This window comes from Apodemus sylvaticus, chromosome 1, assembly GCF_947179515.1.
Source record: "Apodemus sylvaticus chromosome 1, mApoSyl1.1, whole genome shotgun sequence".
NCBI classification, from domain to species: Eukaryota; Metazoa; Chordata; class Mammalia; order Rodentia; family Muridae; genus Apodemus; species Apodemus sylvaticus.
This window is the reverse complement of record NC_067472.1, coordinates 78,930,779-78,948,617: the sequence shown is the minus strand read 5'-3', so window position 1 is coordinate 78,948,617 and position 17,839 is coordinate 78,930,779. Positions and strand designations below refer to the sequence as shown.

The following is a 17,839-nucleotide window of genomic DNA, read 5'->3' as shown; positions in this document are numbered from 1 at the left end:
TGTGTGTGTGTGTGTGTGTGTGTGTGTGTGTGTGTGTGTGTGGACACCAAGAGTATCACTGGGTGGCCTGGGAGGAATGGGGTGTGTGAAGTCAGGGAGGAGGTGGCTGGTGGATGGGCGGATGGGCGGCACATAGAGGGCGACTGCAGTCAGCGAGGAAGGAGGCACCACCTTTATTTGTCAACAGCAGGCCTGGCAGATGTGCCTGGCTCACAGCTGGGTCCAGGGCTACTGTCCTCTCTCTCCTCAGGCTCCTTTCTGGAAGCTCCTAGGAGATGGAGATCAAATGAGGAGGGGCACCTAGGAGACTTGGGTCCTCTGGAAGGGGTAGGGCGCGGACTTGGAGACACAACTCACACATGCATGCAGAACTGGAAAAGCAGGTACAAGAAGGCCACCACCAATGTCCCCACCAGGATGTGCTGGAAGAACCCAGGGCTGGAATCTGTCAGACAGCCAACAACAGCCTCCTTCCAGACCCTGCCAGGAGGGAGGCCCCTCTACCAAGTTGTTTCGTACCTGTCTTAGCAAACAGTACAGGTTTCTCTCCGATAAACTGGGCCACAGCAAGAAGGCTGGCTTGGTCTGAATCGGGATAATCAAAGAAATCAGGCCTGTCTAGGAGGAGCTGGGAGCTGGCTCCTGGGCCTGAGGCTGGGGTTCCATCTCTTCTGGGTGCTGAGAACCAAAGCAGAGTCTGTAACAAGACCCCAAGGGCCATCGTGCCTACCGACGAGGCCAGGCAGACCCAGTGCTCTGCTTGTTTTGTTCCCAGGGCTGGCGAAGCCCCCCTCAGATGCCCACTGTGTCTGAGATGGGGGGAGGAAGGTTTGGGTTGGATAGCAAGCTTGGGCTATAGAACTACACTCTGTGTCAAGACAAATTAGCTGTAAGGGAGGAAGGAGAAGGAAAAGAGAAAAGGAAGACAGGAGGGGACAGGAGGGGGGCTGGGGCTGGGCTGGCTTCCTCCTGCTCACAACCAGGCTTTCTCCTAGTCTCAAGCCTCACTTATTCCTACTATTCCTGAACCCCGCTTCCCACCTGTTTCTATGGTCCCCAACTCAGCCAACCACATCCACGCCCATATGGTCACCCACTGGCACAGCTTCATAACCCCTCACTACTAAGAATGAATGGGATTCTATGATGTCACAGCGCAGAGCCATTCCACTAGCCTGACTACAGGGTGTTCCCCGCTCCACATGCAGAAGAAAGAGCCCATTAAGTCTTGTCCTCAAGGACAACCTTGACAATAACAATAACAGTGGTGAGGGGTCTTGGGGTGTAGCCCAGGGTTACAGCTTTTGCTCAGTGTGCACAGGCCTTGGGGTCCTATCACAGAACCACAATCGGTCAGTCATTTGGTCAGTGCTGTCCCAGAACTTAGCTAGGTCTAGGAAATGGTGCATTTGTATAGCAGCTATATTGAGGTGAAGAGGGCTACACATCTCCAGTTGTTCTTTGGATCCACCACAACTTTTACTGAGTGCTTATTAAAATGGCAAGAAAGTTACACAGATTGACTCATGTAATTTGCAGAAGCCCTAAGACGGAGGCCCAAACCAATGCGCAGGGGGACAAGGAACGCTGACACTACACTTCCCAAGGCTGTGCATTTTTCGATGGATGGGGGGAAATCCTCTTCGCTTTTTGAACCCCAGGTTTATGGGTTTGCACCCATCCATCTCCAGGCTTGGTTCTAGCGCTCAGTAGAGATGGAAGCGCCCGGTGAGGAACAAGAGAAATACCCAACTTCCTCACCAGGTGGCAGCAGTGTTGGTCCGTCGGTGCCACCATCTCTTCTACAGGTTACAGACACAGGCTGGCAGGCAAGCTCCTCTCGGGACTGGGTATCACCGGGAGGCGGCGGGGATGGGGTGGGGTGTTGTCATTAGAGGAACAACTCCGGCTCGTTCCAAGGCTAGTCTCTGGTCCAAAGAGCCTAGCTACTCCCTCACCGTGACTCCGTTTCTCTTTTGGTGGCACTGGTGGCATGTGAACCGCCCGTTTCTTTTCTCTAGTTCCCTCGGTCCTCCCGGAGACACTTCCTAATTGCGACCAACACTCCAGAGGCCCCACCCTGAGTTTGAAGAGATAGCTCGCTTCTGATTGGCAGTTAGGCCTGTCTATCACAAATGAATTCCAGCCCACCCGGGCCAAGGACACTTCAGGGTCTCCATGATTCTGCCCGTGCTTGTTTTACAGTCTCCTGGCTACTCTGTAACTCCATTTGCCCCGAAGGTGGCTCCTCATTAAAGGATCCTCTCTCGGGCCACGAGATCACAGAGACCTTCCTCGGCCTCCTAAATGATGCTGGGATTAAAGGAGAGTGCTTCTACATCAGAATCAGCTTCCCCCTCCTCCGGCTCCTCCTCCTCCTCTGCAGTTAATCACAGCTATTGAGAATTCAAGAGTGCCACAGCTATGCCCAGAAGACATTTCTACAACATTCCAACCCTTCTCCCTGATCTTTTTTTCCCCTTTTCTCTTTAACTTTTATGCTCTCACACATTACATCCTGACCGGTTCCTGTCCCTTCACTCCTCCCAGTCCCTGCCACTACGTTTCATCTCCCCAGATCAAGTACAACTGTATCTCTGAGAGAGACAGAGAGAGAGACAGACACACACACACACACACACACACACAGAGAGAGAGAGAGAGAGAGAGAGAGAGAGAGAGAGAGAGAGAGAGAGAGCTCCCAGGGATATTCATCTAACATCGCCTAAGGAGATACGATAAGCCTCACATCAAGGCTGGATGAAGCAACCCAGTAGGAGGAGAAGGGTCCTGAGTGTAGGCAAAGGGTCAGAGACAGCTGCCACAGTGTTTGGAATCCCACAAGAAGAGCAAGTTACTCAACCATCACATGCGGAGGACCTGGCACAGACCTTGAAGGCTCCCTGACTGTCATCCCAGTCTCAGCTCCCATGGGCCCTGCTTAGGTGATTCTGTGGGCTGTGTTCTTGTGCCATCCTTGAGCACTCTGGCTCCTACCCTTCCTCCCCCTCTTCTGCGGGATCCCCTTGGCTCTGCCTAGTGTTTAGCTGAGGGTCTCTGCATCTGCTCGCATCAGCTGCCTCTCTGAACAATTGGGCTAGTATTTTCTGTTTGTTTGTTTGTTTTGTTTTGTTTTTCGAGACAGGGTTTCTCTGTGTAACCCTGGCTTCCCTGGAACTCTGTAGACCAGGTTGGCCTTGAACTCAGAAACCTGCCTGCCTCTGCCTCCCAAGTGCTGGGATTAAAGGTGTGCGCCACCACTGCCCTGATATTTTTCCCTCTTGAAGGAAGAAAGTATTTTAGTGGAGCCCATAGATAAGAGACTTTTAAATGTAAAAAAAAAAAAAAAACCAAACAAAAAAACCAAACAAACAAAAAACAAAAAAAACTTTGAATTTAAAAAGAGATTGGATATTTTAAAGGGATTGAAATTTTAAGAATTTGCCAGCACTCTGGGAGGCAGAGGCAGGCGGATCTCTGAGTTCGAGGCCAGCCTGGTCTACAGAGTGAGTTCCAGGACAGCCAAGGCTACACAGAGAAACCCTGTCTCGAAAAAAAAACAAATCCACCCCCCCACACCCCCCCACCCCCCGCAAAAAAGAATTTGCAAAGACTGTGGGACTTTTTAAAGTTATTTAGATCTTGGGGATGAATAAGAAAGTAAGGGTTGAGGCTTAATAGTGATGTGTTTGTGTGTCAAGTTGACAAGGGGTCAATTGTACTAGCTGCTTTTGTGTTAACTTGATACAAGCCGGAGTTATCACAGAGAAAGGAGCTTCAGTTGAGAAAATGCCTCCATGAGATCCAGCTATGGGGCATTTTCTCAATTAGTGATCAAGCGGGGTGGGCCCCTTGTGGGTGGTGCCATCCCTGGGCTGGTGGTCCTAGGTTCTAAGAAAGCAAGCTGAGCAAGTCAGGGGAAGCAAGCCTGTAAGGAACACCCCTCCACGGCCTCGGCATCAGCTCCTTGCTTCCCTCAAGCTCCTGCTTGAGTTCCACTCCTAACTTCCTTTAGTGATGAACAGCAGTGTGAAAGTGTAAGCTGAATAAACCCTTTCCTCCCCAACTTGCTTCTTGGTCCTGATGTTTGTGCAGGAATAGAAACCCTGACTGAGACAGCTAGGCCCCAGTCTGTGAGAATAGCAGAGCCCCATTAAGAATCACTTCATTGACTTCCCAGAGTCAATGAGTTTGGCTCTATCCTGGGTCTCTGGGCTGTCTTGTCCCTGGTTCCTGATAATCCAGGAAGTGTCAAGCATGGGCCCCATGCGGTAGCATGGGCCCCAAACTGGACCAGTCATGACCTGGCCACTCCCACAAGCTCAGCACCACCATTACCCCAGCTTGTCTTGCAGGCAGGACAGATTGTAGGCTGAAGGTTTTGTGATTGGGTTGGTGCCCCAGTCCCACTGCGGGGAGCCTTGCCCAGTTCTCGAAGACAGTTCATTTGGATTCCACATCCCCCATTACTGAGACTTCACTAGGGTTGCTTTTGTAGATTCTGGGGCGTTTCCATTGTGTGCCCCTCCATTCCAGTCATCTCGCCCATCTCTCTACCCATCTCCCCCCCCAAACTTTATCACGCCTGTTCCCACTCCCACCTGCCCCCACAAAAAATTGTACCCCCTGGGCCCTTCTTGTTACTTAGCCTCTCTTGGGTCTGTGAATTGTAGGATGATTGTCCTTTCCTTAACAGCTAATGTCTGCTTATACCTAAGTTTGTCTTTCTGGGTCTGGGTTAGCTTAGCTTTTATTTCTAAACATAAAAACCTAGAGAGGTAGGCAGGGTGATACATGCCTTGTAATTCCTGCGCTCTGGAGACTAGAGCAGGAGAAACACAAAGGAAGAGCCCATCTGAAATAAACAAGTATGAGAGGCCCTGCTTCAACAAAGCCAGGCGTAGGCTACCCACTGGGTAGACAGCACCCACGCCTGGTACCCACTGGGTAGATGGCACCCACGCCTGGTACCCACTGGGTAGACGGCACCCACGCCTGGGTATCTTTTACCTTCGAGATTCTGCTTTGAGAAGCACATGCACTCAGATGTGAGCTTCTGAATTATATTAAAACAGCTTTATACCCTTCCCCCCTCAACTCTGCTTAAGAAAGACAAAAAAAGAAGCCAAAGTGGAAAGTCCTGAGGAAACACACCTGCAGCCTCTACAACCTTGTCTCCACAAATAGGTACACCTGAAGTGGAAACTTGTTCTTTGGAAGTTATAGCAAATGATGTTTTTCTGGGGCACACAGGTGAAAGGATGTCTTGCTAAATCAAACACATGAAAAGCTGTTTTCCTGAAGCAGTTACAGTTGAAAGGATTCTTGATGAATCCCCACATGAGTTAGATATGGCCCCACAGACAGTGAGATAGCGTTGTTAAGCTCACCTTGTGGTAATGCCACTATTGAGAGAAACTTGTCCAAGGCCTGCTCATGAGGTACCTGCGGCAGCTCGCCACTTCAGTGGCCTCGCCTCAGGCTGTTTAGGGAGCCTGGTGGTTTCCTCAGGATTGAACTACAGCTGCCTGGTGTCTGCTGCCTAGAGGACTGGTCTGTAGTTGCTGAATCCTGTTTGGTGTTTGCTACAGGACTGAACTGCTGCCCAAGAAGATGGAGCTCACCCCCACAGAACTATTGCTGAAGAGATCCACTTCCCCACATCCTAATAACTTTTCTCTTTCACTGCCTCTGCTGGGTGGTGGGCAAGAGGAGAGGTTGAACCCTTATTAAAAGTAGGTTGCAGCTGGGCGGTGGTGGCGCACGCCTGTAATCCCAGCACTCTGGTAGGCAGAGACAGGCAGATTTCTGAGTTTAAGGCCAGCCTGGTCTACAGAGTGAGTTCCAGGACAGCCAGGGCTACACAGAGAAACCCTGTCCAAAAAACCAAAATCCAAAACCAAATCCAAAAAAAAACAAATCAAAAAAAAAAAAAAAAAAAAGTAGGTTGTAAGTATTTGTGTCTACAGGTGGCGCCCAACGTGGCTTAGGCATAATGGGTAACTGCCTCTCATGTGGTACAGGAAGCTGCAGATTATGACAGGTTAGCAATATTACTTAAGGAAATTGGCAAAATGGCGGCTACAGTTGCTGGGTGGTCTCCCACTGTGTTCCCGGAGGGGGGTTTTCTGGTTTTGCTTTGTAGTGTTCACATCTACTGTTCTGAAAAAGTTTGGAGGGAAAGCTGAAAACTCAGAAGGTTCATTCAATTATCTTGTGTTAAAAAAGATTGCAGACGTGGCTGTGCACATAGAGAGTTTGCGACAAGAAGTCAAAGTGCTTGGAAAGCAAAATGGTGGTGGTGGTGGTGGGGAGGAATAACAGAGTTCAGGCTTGGTGAATGGGACTGGGAATGTACCACACGATGAAAAGGGGAAGAGAATAGGCTGGAAGGTAAAGTGTCGCCCACCCTGCTCCTCGTACTTTCACTACCAGGTACCCAGAGTGCCTCAGTGAGACAAGGGGCAGGGAAGAGCAGGAGCTGGCACAGGCACAAAGGGGTAGCGAGTGCACCACCAGGGGATTAGGTTGGGCATACACAGGCACCTTCAGCCTTTCCAGTCTTTGTGCAACACATGCCTGCTAATGATGGCGGTCCTGCCTATAATGGATTGACCTGGCAACTGATAGAAATGATAGATTTAAAGCATGTTTAAAGAACCTATTGTTTTGTATGGTTTGCATTTTTTTCTTTGTCAAAGAAATACTAAATAACTGGGCTACACAGCATAGGGTGGTCCCTCAAGATTGGAAGGGATTGGTGTTGGCTGTTCTAGAAGCAGCTCAACAATTACAATGGTTGTCGTGGTGTAGGCATAAAGCCACAAAACTAGCAGGACGTAATTTAGCAAGGGCAATAAATGTTACTAAAGGCCAACCTCTTGGTGAAGGGCATTTACGCTGTCTTACAAGAACAAATCAGATGTGATGATGGTGTAACTGGACAATGCCATGTTGCTGCTTTAGGAGCTTGGGATCTGGTTGAGGAACCCGGGGGGGAAGATTACCTCTTTACTAAAATAACACTGGAGAAGCCTTTACAGAATTCTTACAGAGGCAGAGTTCAGTTGTGAATAGAGCCATATCAGACCCTGAAACCAGACAGTCATTTGCAAATGTAAGAGAGCGATCAGACTATTGAAAGCTTGTGGAGTAATCACAGCACAAGGAAGGCAGAGGCAGGTAGATTCTGAGTTCGAGGCCAGCCTGGTCTACAGAGTGAATCCCGGGACAGCCAGGGCCACACAGAGAAACCAGGACAGCCAGGGCTCTACAGAGAAACCCTGTCTCAGAAAAATCACAAAAACAAAACAAAACAAAACAAAACCAACAAAAACCAAGATTGTGGAGTCCCAGTAGATGAATAGATAAGGAAACAACTGGTGTGGGTTCTCAGTACTATAATGCAAATATCAGAGGGCAAATTGTGGCTAAAAATATCAGAAATCAAACGCTTGAAGGTTTTTTGTTTTTTGTTTGTTTGTTTGGTTGGTTGGTTTTGGTTTTTCGAGACAGGGTTTCTCTGTGTAGCCCTGGCTGTCCTGGAACTTGCTCTGTAGACCAGGCTGGCCTTGAACTCAGAAATCCACCTGCCTCTGCCTCCCAAGTGCTGGGATTAAAGGCATGCACCACCACTGCCTGGCTTGAAGTTTTATTTGTGGTCAATTTGGTCATCTCCAAAGATATTGTAAGGCAGAGTTCAAAACAACAGGCACATTGATTCTAGAGAATACGGTAATTGGTAATTGCAGATGAGAGCAATCAGGTTCTGGTTACTAAGAGCTACAAAGACTTCCAGGCTATTGCAGCCACTGTGGAAAGGCGGGGAAACATTGGTCAAAGGACTGCTAGTCTAAGAGAGAGATAGGCAGTAACCTCTTGCCCTCGGAAGGGAATCGAGGGGCCGTCAGCTCCTTCAGCAAACAATATGAGCCTTTTCCATGGTTTGTCAGGAAGTACCAACCAGGCAAGAAAATTAGGTATTTCTGATCTTATCCATGCTACAGAAGGAAGTGCAGCTTTGGATCTTACCACAGATACCTCTCTCACATTATCCCCAAGAGCTGAATGGTGTGTGGGGTCCCTCACCTTCAGGGGCAGCAGGAACAGTCTTGAGAAGAAGTGGGTTAACTTCTCCAGGATTTATTGCCTATCCAGGTGTAGTAGATGGGGATAGCAAGGAAAAGTACAAATCACAGCAAATGTGGAAAAGGAGATGCAGGTAGAAGCAGGGGCTAGAAGTGCTCAGTTGTCTGTTTCTCCCATCAAGGGCAAGGCTGTTCCCACTGAACAAACAGGGGCTTTTGGGAGCACTGGGAGACCTGTGTTCTGGAAAACAATGGTCAATGATCAGAGACCCAAATTGTACAAACGAATGGTGTGGGCACAGAACGGTTGGTAGATACAGGACCTGATGTTAGTATACTTTCCCAAAAGTCTTGAAATCCAGATTCACTACTTCAGAAAGTTTACACACCATTTATAGGAATTGGTAAATTATCATAAATAAGACAAAGTGTCCAATGGATTACCTGTGTGGGACCAGGAGGGGAAACACGGAAATTGAGACCTTATATGGCTGACATACTCATAAACGTATGGGGAAGGGATCTTTTACAACAGTGGGGTAATCAAATGAATATTCCTTAATTCCAGGGACAGCAAATGAGATTAGGGGTGATGTGGTAGATGCTCCTGGAGAGGAGGGTCAGGGGACAGGGAACAATCCCAGGCTGTGCCCATGGGCAAAAAAAAAAAAAAAAAGGGTGTCGCAGGGATTGAATTTCCAAATTTATAAAAGGGGCCACTGCTGACATAGCAACAGCCTTGCCCATACGGTTATCAAACCAGCCTCCTTGGCAAGAGCAGTGGCCCATAACAAAAGAAAAATTGCAGGCACTTGAACAACTGATATCAGAACAGCTGGAGGCTCAGCATATAGAAGAGTGTACCAGCCCATGGAATTCCCTTGTGTTTGTTGTTTAAAAAAAAAAAAAAGTCAGGTAATGGAGAGCAATAACAGATTTAAGAGCAGTTAACAAGGTAATTCAGCCAATTGGTCCTTGACAAGCTGGGCTTCCTTTACCATCTTTGTTACCAAAATCATGGCCTAAAATAATTGACTTGAAAGATTGCTTTTTCTCAATACCCTTGCATGAGAAAGACAGGGAAAGGTTTGATTTCTCAGTACCTACTTTGAATAATAGTCATCTATTATTAAATAATAATAGTCACCTATTATTAAATAATAATAGTTATTATTAGATAATAACTATTCTAATAATAATAGAAATAATAATGATGATAATAAATGATAGTCACTAAAGATATATCCCTGGGAAGTACTTCCACAGGGAATGTTAAATAGTCCAATTTTGTCAGTATTTTGTGCAACAACCATTAGAAATTATCTGTAAGCAATTCCCTCGATCTATCATTTATCATTATATGGATGACATTCTGTTGGCTGATTCTGATAAAGATGTTTTAGAGAATATGTTTATGGTAACACAAAAAAATTCTACCATGCTGGGGTTTACAGATTGTTCCAGAAAAATTACAAAGAGGAGGAGATTCACTTAGTCGTCTGGGTTATAAAATTGATCAACAAACAATTCGACACAAAAGGTACAGATCCGTAGGGACCAACTGCATACATTTAATGATTTTTCAAAGATTAATGGGAGAGATTAACTGGCTGAAGTCTATAATTGGATTAAGTACATTTGAGTTAAGTAATTTGTTTCAAATATTACAAGGAGATTCCAATTTAAGCAGTCCAAGATGTCTAACAGCCAAAGCAGAAAAAAGGAGTTAACTGTTGCAGAACAAGGACTGCAGGAGGTATATGTGGATAGAATTGATCCTAAACTTGAGTTTCTGGTCATTTTACTTTCAACTGATTCTCCTACTGAGCTCATTATGCAAAGGGAAGATAGTATTATGGACTGGATTTCTTAGCTCATAAACAAAGTAAAAATTTGAAGACATATATAGAAAAGATTGCTGAATTATCAAAAGTAGAATAAGACTACACCAATTGTCAGGACGGACCTGGCTAAAATTGTAGTGCCTCTTACGGATGCTGAAATTATGTTATTGTGGGTGATCAACGAGGACCGTCAAAAAACTTGTAGTAATTACTTGGGTGAAATTAATAAATACCCAAAAAGCAAATGATACAATTTATTAAAAGAACAAATTGGATTCTTCCACATATTGTAAAGAGAATGCCAATTCCAGAGGTAACAACTTTTTTATATTGGTGCAAACAAGATGGGGATGGCAGATGGCAGGGTATAAGTCAGATAAAATAAGCAAGGTGGTCAAAAGTCCATATACATCAGTTCAAAAGTCAGAATTGTATGCTATCCTTATGGTATTATTAGATTATCCTAAACCTCTTAACATAGTTACTGATTCCTTGTATGCAGAAAGAGTCATTTTGCATATAGAGATTGCTGGATTTGTACTTGATAACTCAGAATTAAAATTGTTTCTACAATTGCATCAGGTCATAAAAAGTAGAAACAATCCACACACATTTGGTCTCATAAAGATTTTCCAGGTCCACTAGGTCAAGGAAATGATGAAATTGACAAATTACTAATAGGGAGTATGTTAAAGCCTCAAAATTTCATGAGAAACATCATGTTAATGGGAAAGGTTTAAAGGGAAAAAAAAAAAACTTTCCATCACTTGGCAACAAGGCAAAAAAAAAAAAAAAAAAAAAAAGTCCTACATGTTCCCTATACAAACAAACTCTTGTTACCTGCTGGTAGTAACCCTAGGGGTACCAAAAGAAATGACAGCTAGCAGATGGATGCTCTCCATTTTGCAGAACTTGGAAAACAAAGGCATGTCCATCACACCATTGACACCTACTCAGGGTTTCAATGGGTAACTGCTTTAGTTCTGAAAAGGCTGATTGTGTGATTACACTCTTATTGGAAATAATGGCAATTATGGGGATGCCTGCACAAATTAAAACTGATAATCTCTGCACGTGTATCCAATAAGATGAAGCAATTTTTTCACATATTACAATATAAAACATGTTACTGGTATACCACATAATCTCACAGGGCAAGCAGTTGTAGAAAGAGCCAATCATATCTTAAAAGAGATGCTTATTAAACAAAAAGGGAGAGTAAACCCCCCCAGGGACAGACTAAATAATGCTTTGTTAACTCTACGTTTTCTTTTTTTTTTTTTTTAAAGATTTATTTATTATTATATGTAAGTACACTGTAGCTTCAGAAGAGGGCGTCAGACCTCATCATGGATGGTTGTGAGCCACCATGTGGTTGCTGGGATTTGAACTCAGGACCTTTGGAAGAGCAGTCAGTGCTCTTAACTGCAGAGCCATCTCTCCAGCCCCAACTCTACGTTTTCTTACTGTTGGTGAAAAAGGAACAGCAGCAGCTGCTGAGAGATACTGGGTTATGGAAAAACCCGAGGAACTGGGTCTACCAGAACACTACAAGGATGTGTCCACATTAGAGTGGAAACCTGTGATAGTGTTAAGATGGGGACGTGGTTATGCTTGTGTATCCAGAGGGAAAGAAAGATATAGCTACCAAAACCTCTTGTCAGCTGAGACAATGCTATCACAAAGCAAATAACCCCAGTGATTTGGACTATCTCTGTTACTAATTTCTCCTAAATGTGCACACGCAAACCACCTTCAAAAAGGCTAGTTCTAATGATCGATCATGCAGAGACTGGAAAAACCCAGAGATTGGGCAACAAATGCTACAGCTACCTTTTTTTCAAACTAACCATTTTCCCCCTTGGGGCCCATACAGGAATTTTCACCCCAACTCAGCAGGGAGCAATTTCACAAAGATTGTCACCCTAGTCCCTTAAGGTGGGGTGGATAGGTTTGGTCATCTGATGTGTTATAATTGTTATCTAGGATGGAAGGTTATTACTGGTTATGATAGGAGAGATGAATAAAAAGTTAATGTTGTTTTGCTTGAATTATTGTATATTAGAAATTTAAGGTATTTGTTTCATTATTGTATATTGATAGAAATTTAAGTTTTTGTTTGAATTATTGTATATTGATAGAAAATTATAATTGTTTGTTTGAAGTATTACATATTGATAGAACTTTAAGGTTGTTTCGTTAGATTTGACTATTGTACATATATGCCATTTATTAAAATGTGATGGTTCTTACAATTATTTCCATTATGTGAAGATTGCTAATGACAGAGAAAAGGACAATTCTTAAACAAAAAGGGACTTTGAAGTGGAAACTTGTAGTTCTTTGGAAAGTTATGCCAAATGATGTGCTTTTGCTGGGGCACACAGGTGAAAGGATGTCTTGCTAAAACAAACACATGAAAGACTGTTCCTGAAATAGACAGGAGTGAAAGGATGTTTGGATATAGCAGACATTGAAAGAACACTTGATGAAGGAGTGTAGATAGGACCCCACAGACAGTGAGAGGCATGCACTGAGCTTTGGTTTGCTCCATCTCACTACTCTTCCCTAAAGACATGCATGTATTGGTTCGCCTTACATAGTGCTGTTGACCTCAACTTGTGGTAATGTGCCATTGAGAGAAACTCACCAAAGAACTGCTTGTGAGGTTCCTACAGGAACTTGCCGCTTCTGCAGCCTTGCCTCAGGCCAGCTGGCCAGCCTCCTGGTTTCCTCAGGATTAGAAGGCAGCCGGATGGTGGTGGCGCACGCCTGTAATCCCAGCACTCTGGGAGGCAGAGGCAGGCAGATTTCTGAGTTCGAGGCCAGCCTGATCTACATAGTGAGTTCCAGGACAGCCAGGGCTATACAGACAAACCCTGTCTCGAAAACAAACAGACAAACAAGGCAGCTTCCTGGGGTCTGCTTGTTGAAAGGACTAGACTGTAGCTGCTGGTTCGTGCCTGGTGTCTGCCTACCTAGAGGACTGGTCTGCAGTTGCTGAGTTGTATTTGGTGTTTGCTATGGGACTGAACTGCTGCCCAAAAGATCGAGCTCATCCCCAAAGAACTATTGCTAAACAGATCCACTTCCCCTACATCCTAATAACTTTTCTCTTCCCCTGCCTCTGCTGGGTGGTAGGCTAGAGAAGAGGTTGAGCCCTTATTAAAAGTAGTTGGAGAAGCAGTGCCTCAATATACCCTGCTATAGAAGTAATTTTAGGGAAGGTTCTGCCCCCATGGTAGCACATATAGCTCCCAAATAAAAGAAAGACAAACCTGGTATTTTTATTAACATACTGTAAGCCTAACCTGGGCAGGTTCTGAGCGACTCTAGCCTGCACTCCAGTCAGGGCCAGGTGTTATCTGCCCACTGAGTCTTGCTATGTTTGTTCTGCTCCATGTGAGTCCTCAGGGCAATTTCCTCTTGGCCACATGCTCATGGTCCATCCTCATGGTCCATCCTGCCTCATGTCATCCTCTGTCATCCACCTGCCTCATGTCATCCACCTCTGCCATCCTCTGCCTTTTTCCTTCCCCTGGTCCCTACCTGAGCCTTCCCTACTGATCTCAAGTCCTGCTGCCTTCCTCTCTCTGCTGCCCAGTCACGGGTTCTAGCCTTTTATTACCCAGATTATTGGGGAGCATTCTTGTTTTTTGTTTTTTGGGGGTTTTTTTTGTTTTTTTGTTTTTTTTTGAGACAGGGTTTCTCTGTGTAGCCCTGGCTGTCACTCACTCTGTAGACCAGGCTGGCCTCGAACTTAGAAATCTGCCTGCTTCTGCCTCCCAAGTGCTAGGATTAAAGGTGTGCGCTACCACTGCCCAGCTATTGGGAAGCATTCTTTACAGCACACTGATCAATACAATGCCCATGACCAGACTGCAATCTGATTTGGGGGTACAGCACTCAACATCCGAATACACGAGATGAGTCCCAACACCTCATCCACATATATACAAATAACAAAACCTACCCATAGTCTACCAGTCAGACAGAATAAGGCAGATGAGACTCTTTCTCCTCAAGTAGACCTATTGATCTCCTTTCCCTTCGGTCTGTCTGACCATCAGCAATTGTACAGAGTTGTGCTGCCCTGGAATCTATTTAAGGTTTAGAACATGTTTTGGGGGATGTGGGTATGGCTAGTGGGAGGCAGAGTATTTGTAGCAGAAATGTGAGGATCTGAGTTTACATACTCAGAACCACTGGGCATGGTGACACACACCGTGGGATAAAATCCCAGCAGAGGCAGGAAAATCTCTGCGTCCCAGGACAGCCAGAGCTGCATAGTGATACCCTCATCTTAAAAAAAAATAAACAAAATCCCCAGAACCCACCCAAAGCCTCACCTGTGTAAACAGCGCTCGCAGTTGGAGAAGAGAGAACTTGTCTCAGGGCAGACGGTGAGGACACACAGGCTGTCTTTTGACTTTCCACACATGCCATGGCTTACACAAATGAATGCAATGGAGGGAAGGAAGGGAGGGAGAGAAGGAAAAGGGAAGGAAGGATGGATGGATAGACACATCATATCTGCCTTCTGAAACCATGAGCAAAAGCTCACAGAGGCATCCTGGCTTAGAAGAGACAACTGTCACTGTCTGCACTTGCGACCTGCACACTCTCAGCCCTTTCTGAGAGGGCTTTGTCTCACCAGAGCCCCTGGGCTGAAGTGGGGGTTACTTCCTTCTCCATTTGGTGTCTCTGCGGGGTGCCCCATCCCTCACAGCGACTCAGACTCACCCTCACTGTTTGCAGGGCTCCTCCTGGCCTCCTCTTCATACATATTCCCTCTCTCTAGGTGATCTCATCTATTCTCATGGCTTTAAATACCATCTATATGCTGGTGACTCACAAACGTATATTTCTAGCCCAGACCTCTCCTCAGAGCTCCAGACTCCCATGCCCAACTTCCTGCTTGATGTCTCCAAGTCCAAAAACAGTAATCCTACAGGAAGGCCTCAGTTCTCTCACTCCAAGCCTGCTCCTCTCTCTTCATTTCAACAAATGCTTCTGCGGTCTTTCTAGGTGTGTACCTGAGGACTGTCTTAGATCTTTCTTCTTGCCTGACAAGCCCCAGGTGAACATCTGCTGGTGTAATTTCCAGTAGAAAGCTCACATCTGCCTAGACAATGGTACACAACTGTCATCCAAACACGAGAGACTGAGAATCAGAGGGGAAGGAGAGGAAAGAAGAGAGCAAAGCCAGGCAAGGCAGAAATCTCTCTCTCTCTCTTTCTCTCTCACTCTTTCTCTCTCTTTCTCCTCCCCTCCTCTCCCCTCCCCTCCCCTCCTCTCCTTTTCTCTTTTCTCCCTCTCTCCAAGATCTTTCAACTGATCTATTGATTGCCACAGACTTTGGTTTGGTTAAACCATGTGGATTCCCACCTCCCAAGTCCCAGCCTCAACCATTAGCAAGAACCAATCAAAGCCAATGTACTACAGGACAGGCTCCTGTATAAGAACCAGGCCAGCCCTTCTGCCTGGCCATCTTCTCCCATTTCCTTTCATCCAAGCTGTAACCCACGCCAGTTTCTGACCACTCTATATTCTAGATTCTCATCAAGTGATTGATTAATTTTTTTCTGAGAGAGGTAGTGTTAAGTAGCCCAGGTTGTCTTCAAGTTCGGAATCCTGCCTTCACTTCCTGAGCGCTTGGACCTATTCATAAGGCTTACTCAAGGTCTCCATAGTCTCCCAGATGCTCCCACACCTTGCCCAAGCCACTCCTACCACACTCTAGATCCAGCTAATGCCTCATTTTGGAAATGCCAGTTGACACATTTCCTGTAGGAAGAGAGCCCCGAGGCACCCAGCTCTGGGCCATCCTTTACCCATCTTGATTGTTGGGATGAATCATCTGTGTGTCTAACTTGCTACAAGGCTGTGAGGCTGGACCTCATTGCATAGAAAGTATTCAAAAATGATGAGGTAATGGGACATAAGTATGTTGGACGCAGAGCTTTTCCCACTGTGAACTGGGAAGGCTCATCACTGTTCGCCATATTCTTGGGTTCCTGCCATTGGTGGAGGCTTTGCAAGGCATGCTGGGATGAGTCCAAGATGTCCACAATGAGAAGACAGTAGTGGAGGATTCACTGATCACACAGCCCCTGTCCTTTGGTTTCCGTGTCCGGGCCAACAGCACCTTTGCTCTGTGGTGCTGGCTGGTCTGGAACGCACTACACAGACCATGGCCTGGAACTCATGGACAAACTTTCTGCCTCTGCCTCCCTGGTCCTGGGACTGCAGGCAGGGGCCAGCCCACCTGGCTTCTTCCTTCATTGCCCTAGAGAGCTATGAAGGATGAACACTTTGTCTGCACAAAGCCCTGAGTCTGGTCTTACACGGAGACAAATGTAAACCTTTTCAATATTTACTGATTTGTGTAAGTGTGGACGATGGGGCATGTCCCACACGGAGAGGCCAGGTGACAACCTGGAGGAACCCGCTCCTTCCTTCTGCCATGTGAGGTCCTAGAAGCAAGCTTAGGTTTGTGTGGTGAGTGCCATCGCCAGCTGAGTCACCTCACACCCCAAATGTGTGTGATTTTAATGTGCTCTTTGGAAGGGGCACCATACACACGGCACAGCACAGACGCATGCAGATGGCTCACACCTTTATTCCCAGTGCCTATGGTCTGAGGCACACAGATCTCTGAGGGCAGCCTGGTCTACACAGTGAGTTTCAGGCCAGCCACGGTTACACAGTTGAGGCCCTGTCTCAAAGAAAAAAACATAAAGAAAGTTGTATGTTGGAGGACAAATCGTTCCTATGCTTGCCCTTCCCTGCTCCACAGCAACCTCATTCTTTAGTGGTCACCATAGTTACCATTTTCTTGTGCGGTCTTCTGGAAGTAATACATGCCCAAATAAACATGTGTAAGGTCTTCCCTCATCAAATGGCGTATTTCCGTGTGTTGTATGCACTCTGCATCTTGGTTTAAATGAAAGAGATATTATGGAGACATGTGTGTGTGTGTGTGTATCTCAGAAGCCTCATTTTTCATGGCTGCATACTATTTTGAAATGGGAAATTATGTCATAGCTGATTTAAGCAGTCTTTCATGCATGGGCATTTCATTTGTTTTCTTTTTAGAAGTTGTAGGTAAGTCAGATGGTGGTGGTGCATGGCTTTAATACCAGGACTCGAGAGGCAGAGACAGACAGGTGGAGCTGAGTTCGAGGTCAGCCTAGTCTAAAAACAGAGTGAGTTCTAGAGCAACCAGGGCTACACTGAGAAACCCCATCTCAAAAAAACCTCAAAAGTTGTCGGTAAGAATCTTGAACTAGGGGCTGGAGAGATGGCTCAGCGGTTAAGAGCACTGACTGCTCTCCCGAAGGTCCTGAGTTCAAATCCCAGCAACCACATGATGGCTCACAACCATCCGTAACGAGATCTGACTCCCTCTTCTGGTGTGTCTAAAGACAGCTACAGTGTACTTACATATAATAATAAATACATCTTTAAAAAAAGAATCTTGAACTATTATTTTGTATATTTCTGGGTATAGTGATAGGATAAAGCTGGAGAGCTAGATTTTCAAAGAGCATGTCATCGTGGCATCCAGTGTCAGACCGGTTGTGACAGACGTGCATTCATTTATTTAATTAGTATGTTAAGAGTGCTGAGACTTGATTTTTGTCCATTTCATAGGTGACTGGTATTGTGTTATATAATGTGACTTTATAGTATTTTTTAAAAAAGTTTTAAAATACAAATGTAAAATTTACATGTAACAACGGCCATGTTATCTTTTTTATTTGGTGTCAGAGGTGAAGGCGAGTTCGTGCCAGGCACACACTGTGCTGGGCCGCAGGCCTTGACAATGTTCAAGTGTACAGTTAGTCAGTGTCAACCTTCGTCACATGTCGGGCAGAAGAACTTCTCGGTTGAGTCTCAATATTT

General features: G+C 45.7%; 1 protein-coding gene across 1 annotated transcript; it reads right to left on the bottom strand.

Annotated features, from left to right (window-relative positions):
• Nucleotides 1–178: 178 nt before the first annotated feature.
• Nucleotides 179–1,134, bottom strand: C1H16orf92 (chromosome 1 C16orf92 homolog). The gene is made up of 4 exons (XM_052198860.1): nt 1,042–1,134; nt 520–678; nt 358–445; nt 179–268 (listed from the first exon to the last, which is right to left on the bottom strand). Exons 1-4 carry the CDS (start codon nt 1,109–1,111, stop codon nt 247–249), a joined length of 339 nt encoding a protein of 112 aa, XP_052054820.1. The 5' UTR covers nt 1,112–1,134; the 3' UTR covers nt 179–246.
• Nucleotides 1,135–17,839: the final 16,705 nt, after the last annotated feature.

Excerpts from the sequence above, each read along its gene's own strand:
- C1H16orf92 (XM_052198860.1), bottom strand. The coding sequence starts at position 1,111 with ATGAAGCTGTGCCAGTGGGTGACCATATGGGCGTGGATGTGGTTGGCT. Across the intron at positions 446-519 it reads TGTACTGTTTGCTAAGACAG|ATTCCAGCCCTGGGTTCTTC; the intron begins GTACGAAACAAC and ends GCTGTCTGACAG. Across the intron at positions 269-357 it reads TTCCAGTTCTGCATGCATGT|GAGCTTCCAGAAAGGAGCCT; the intron begins GTGAGTTGTGTC and ends TCCATCTCCTAG.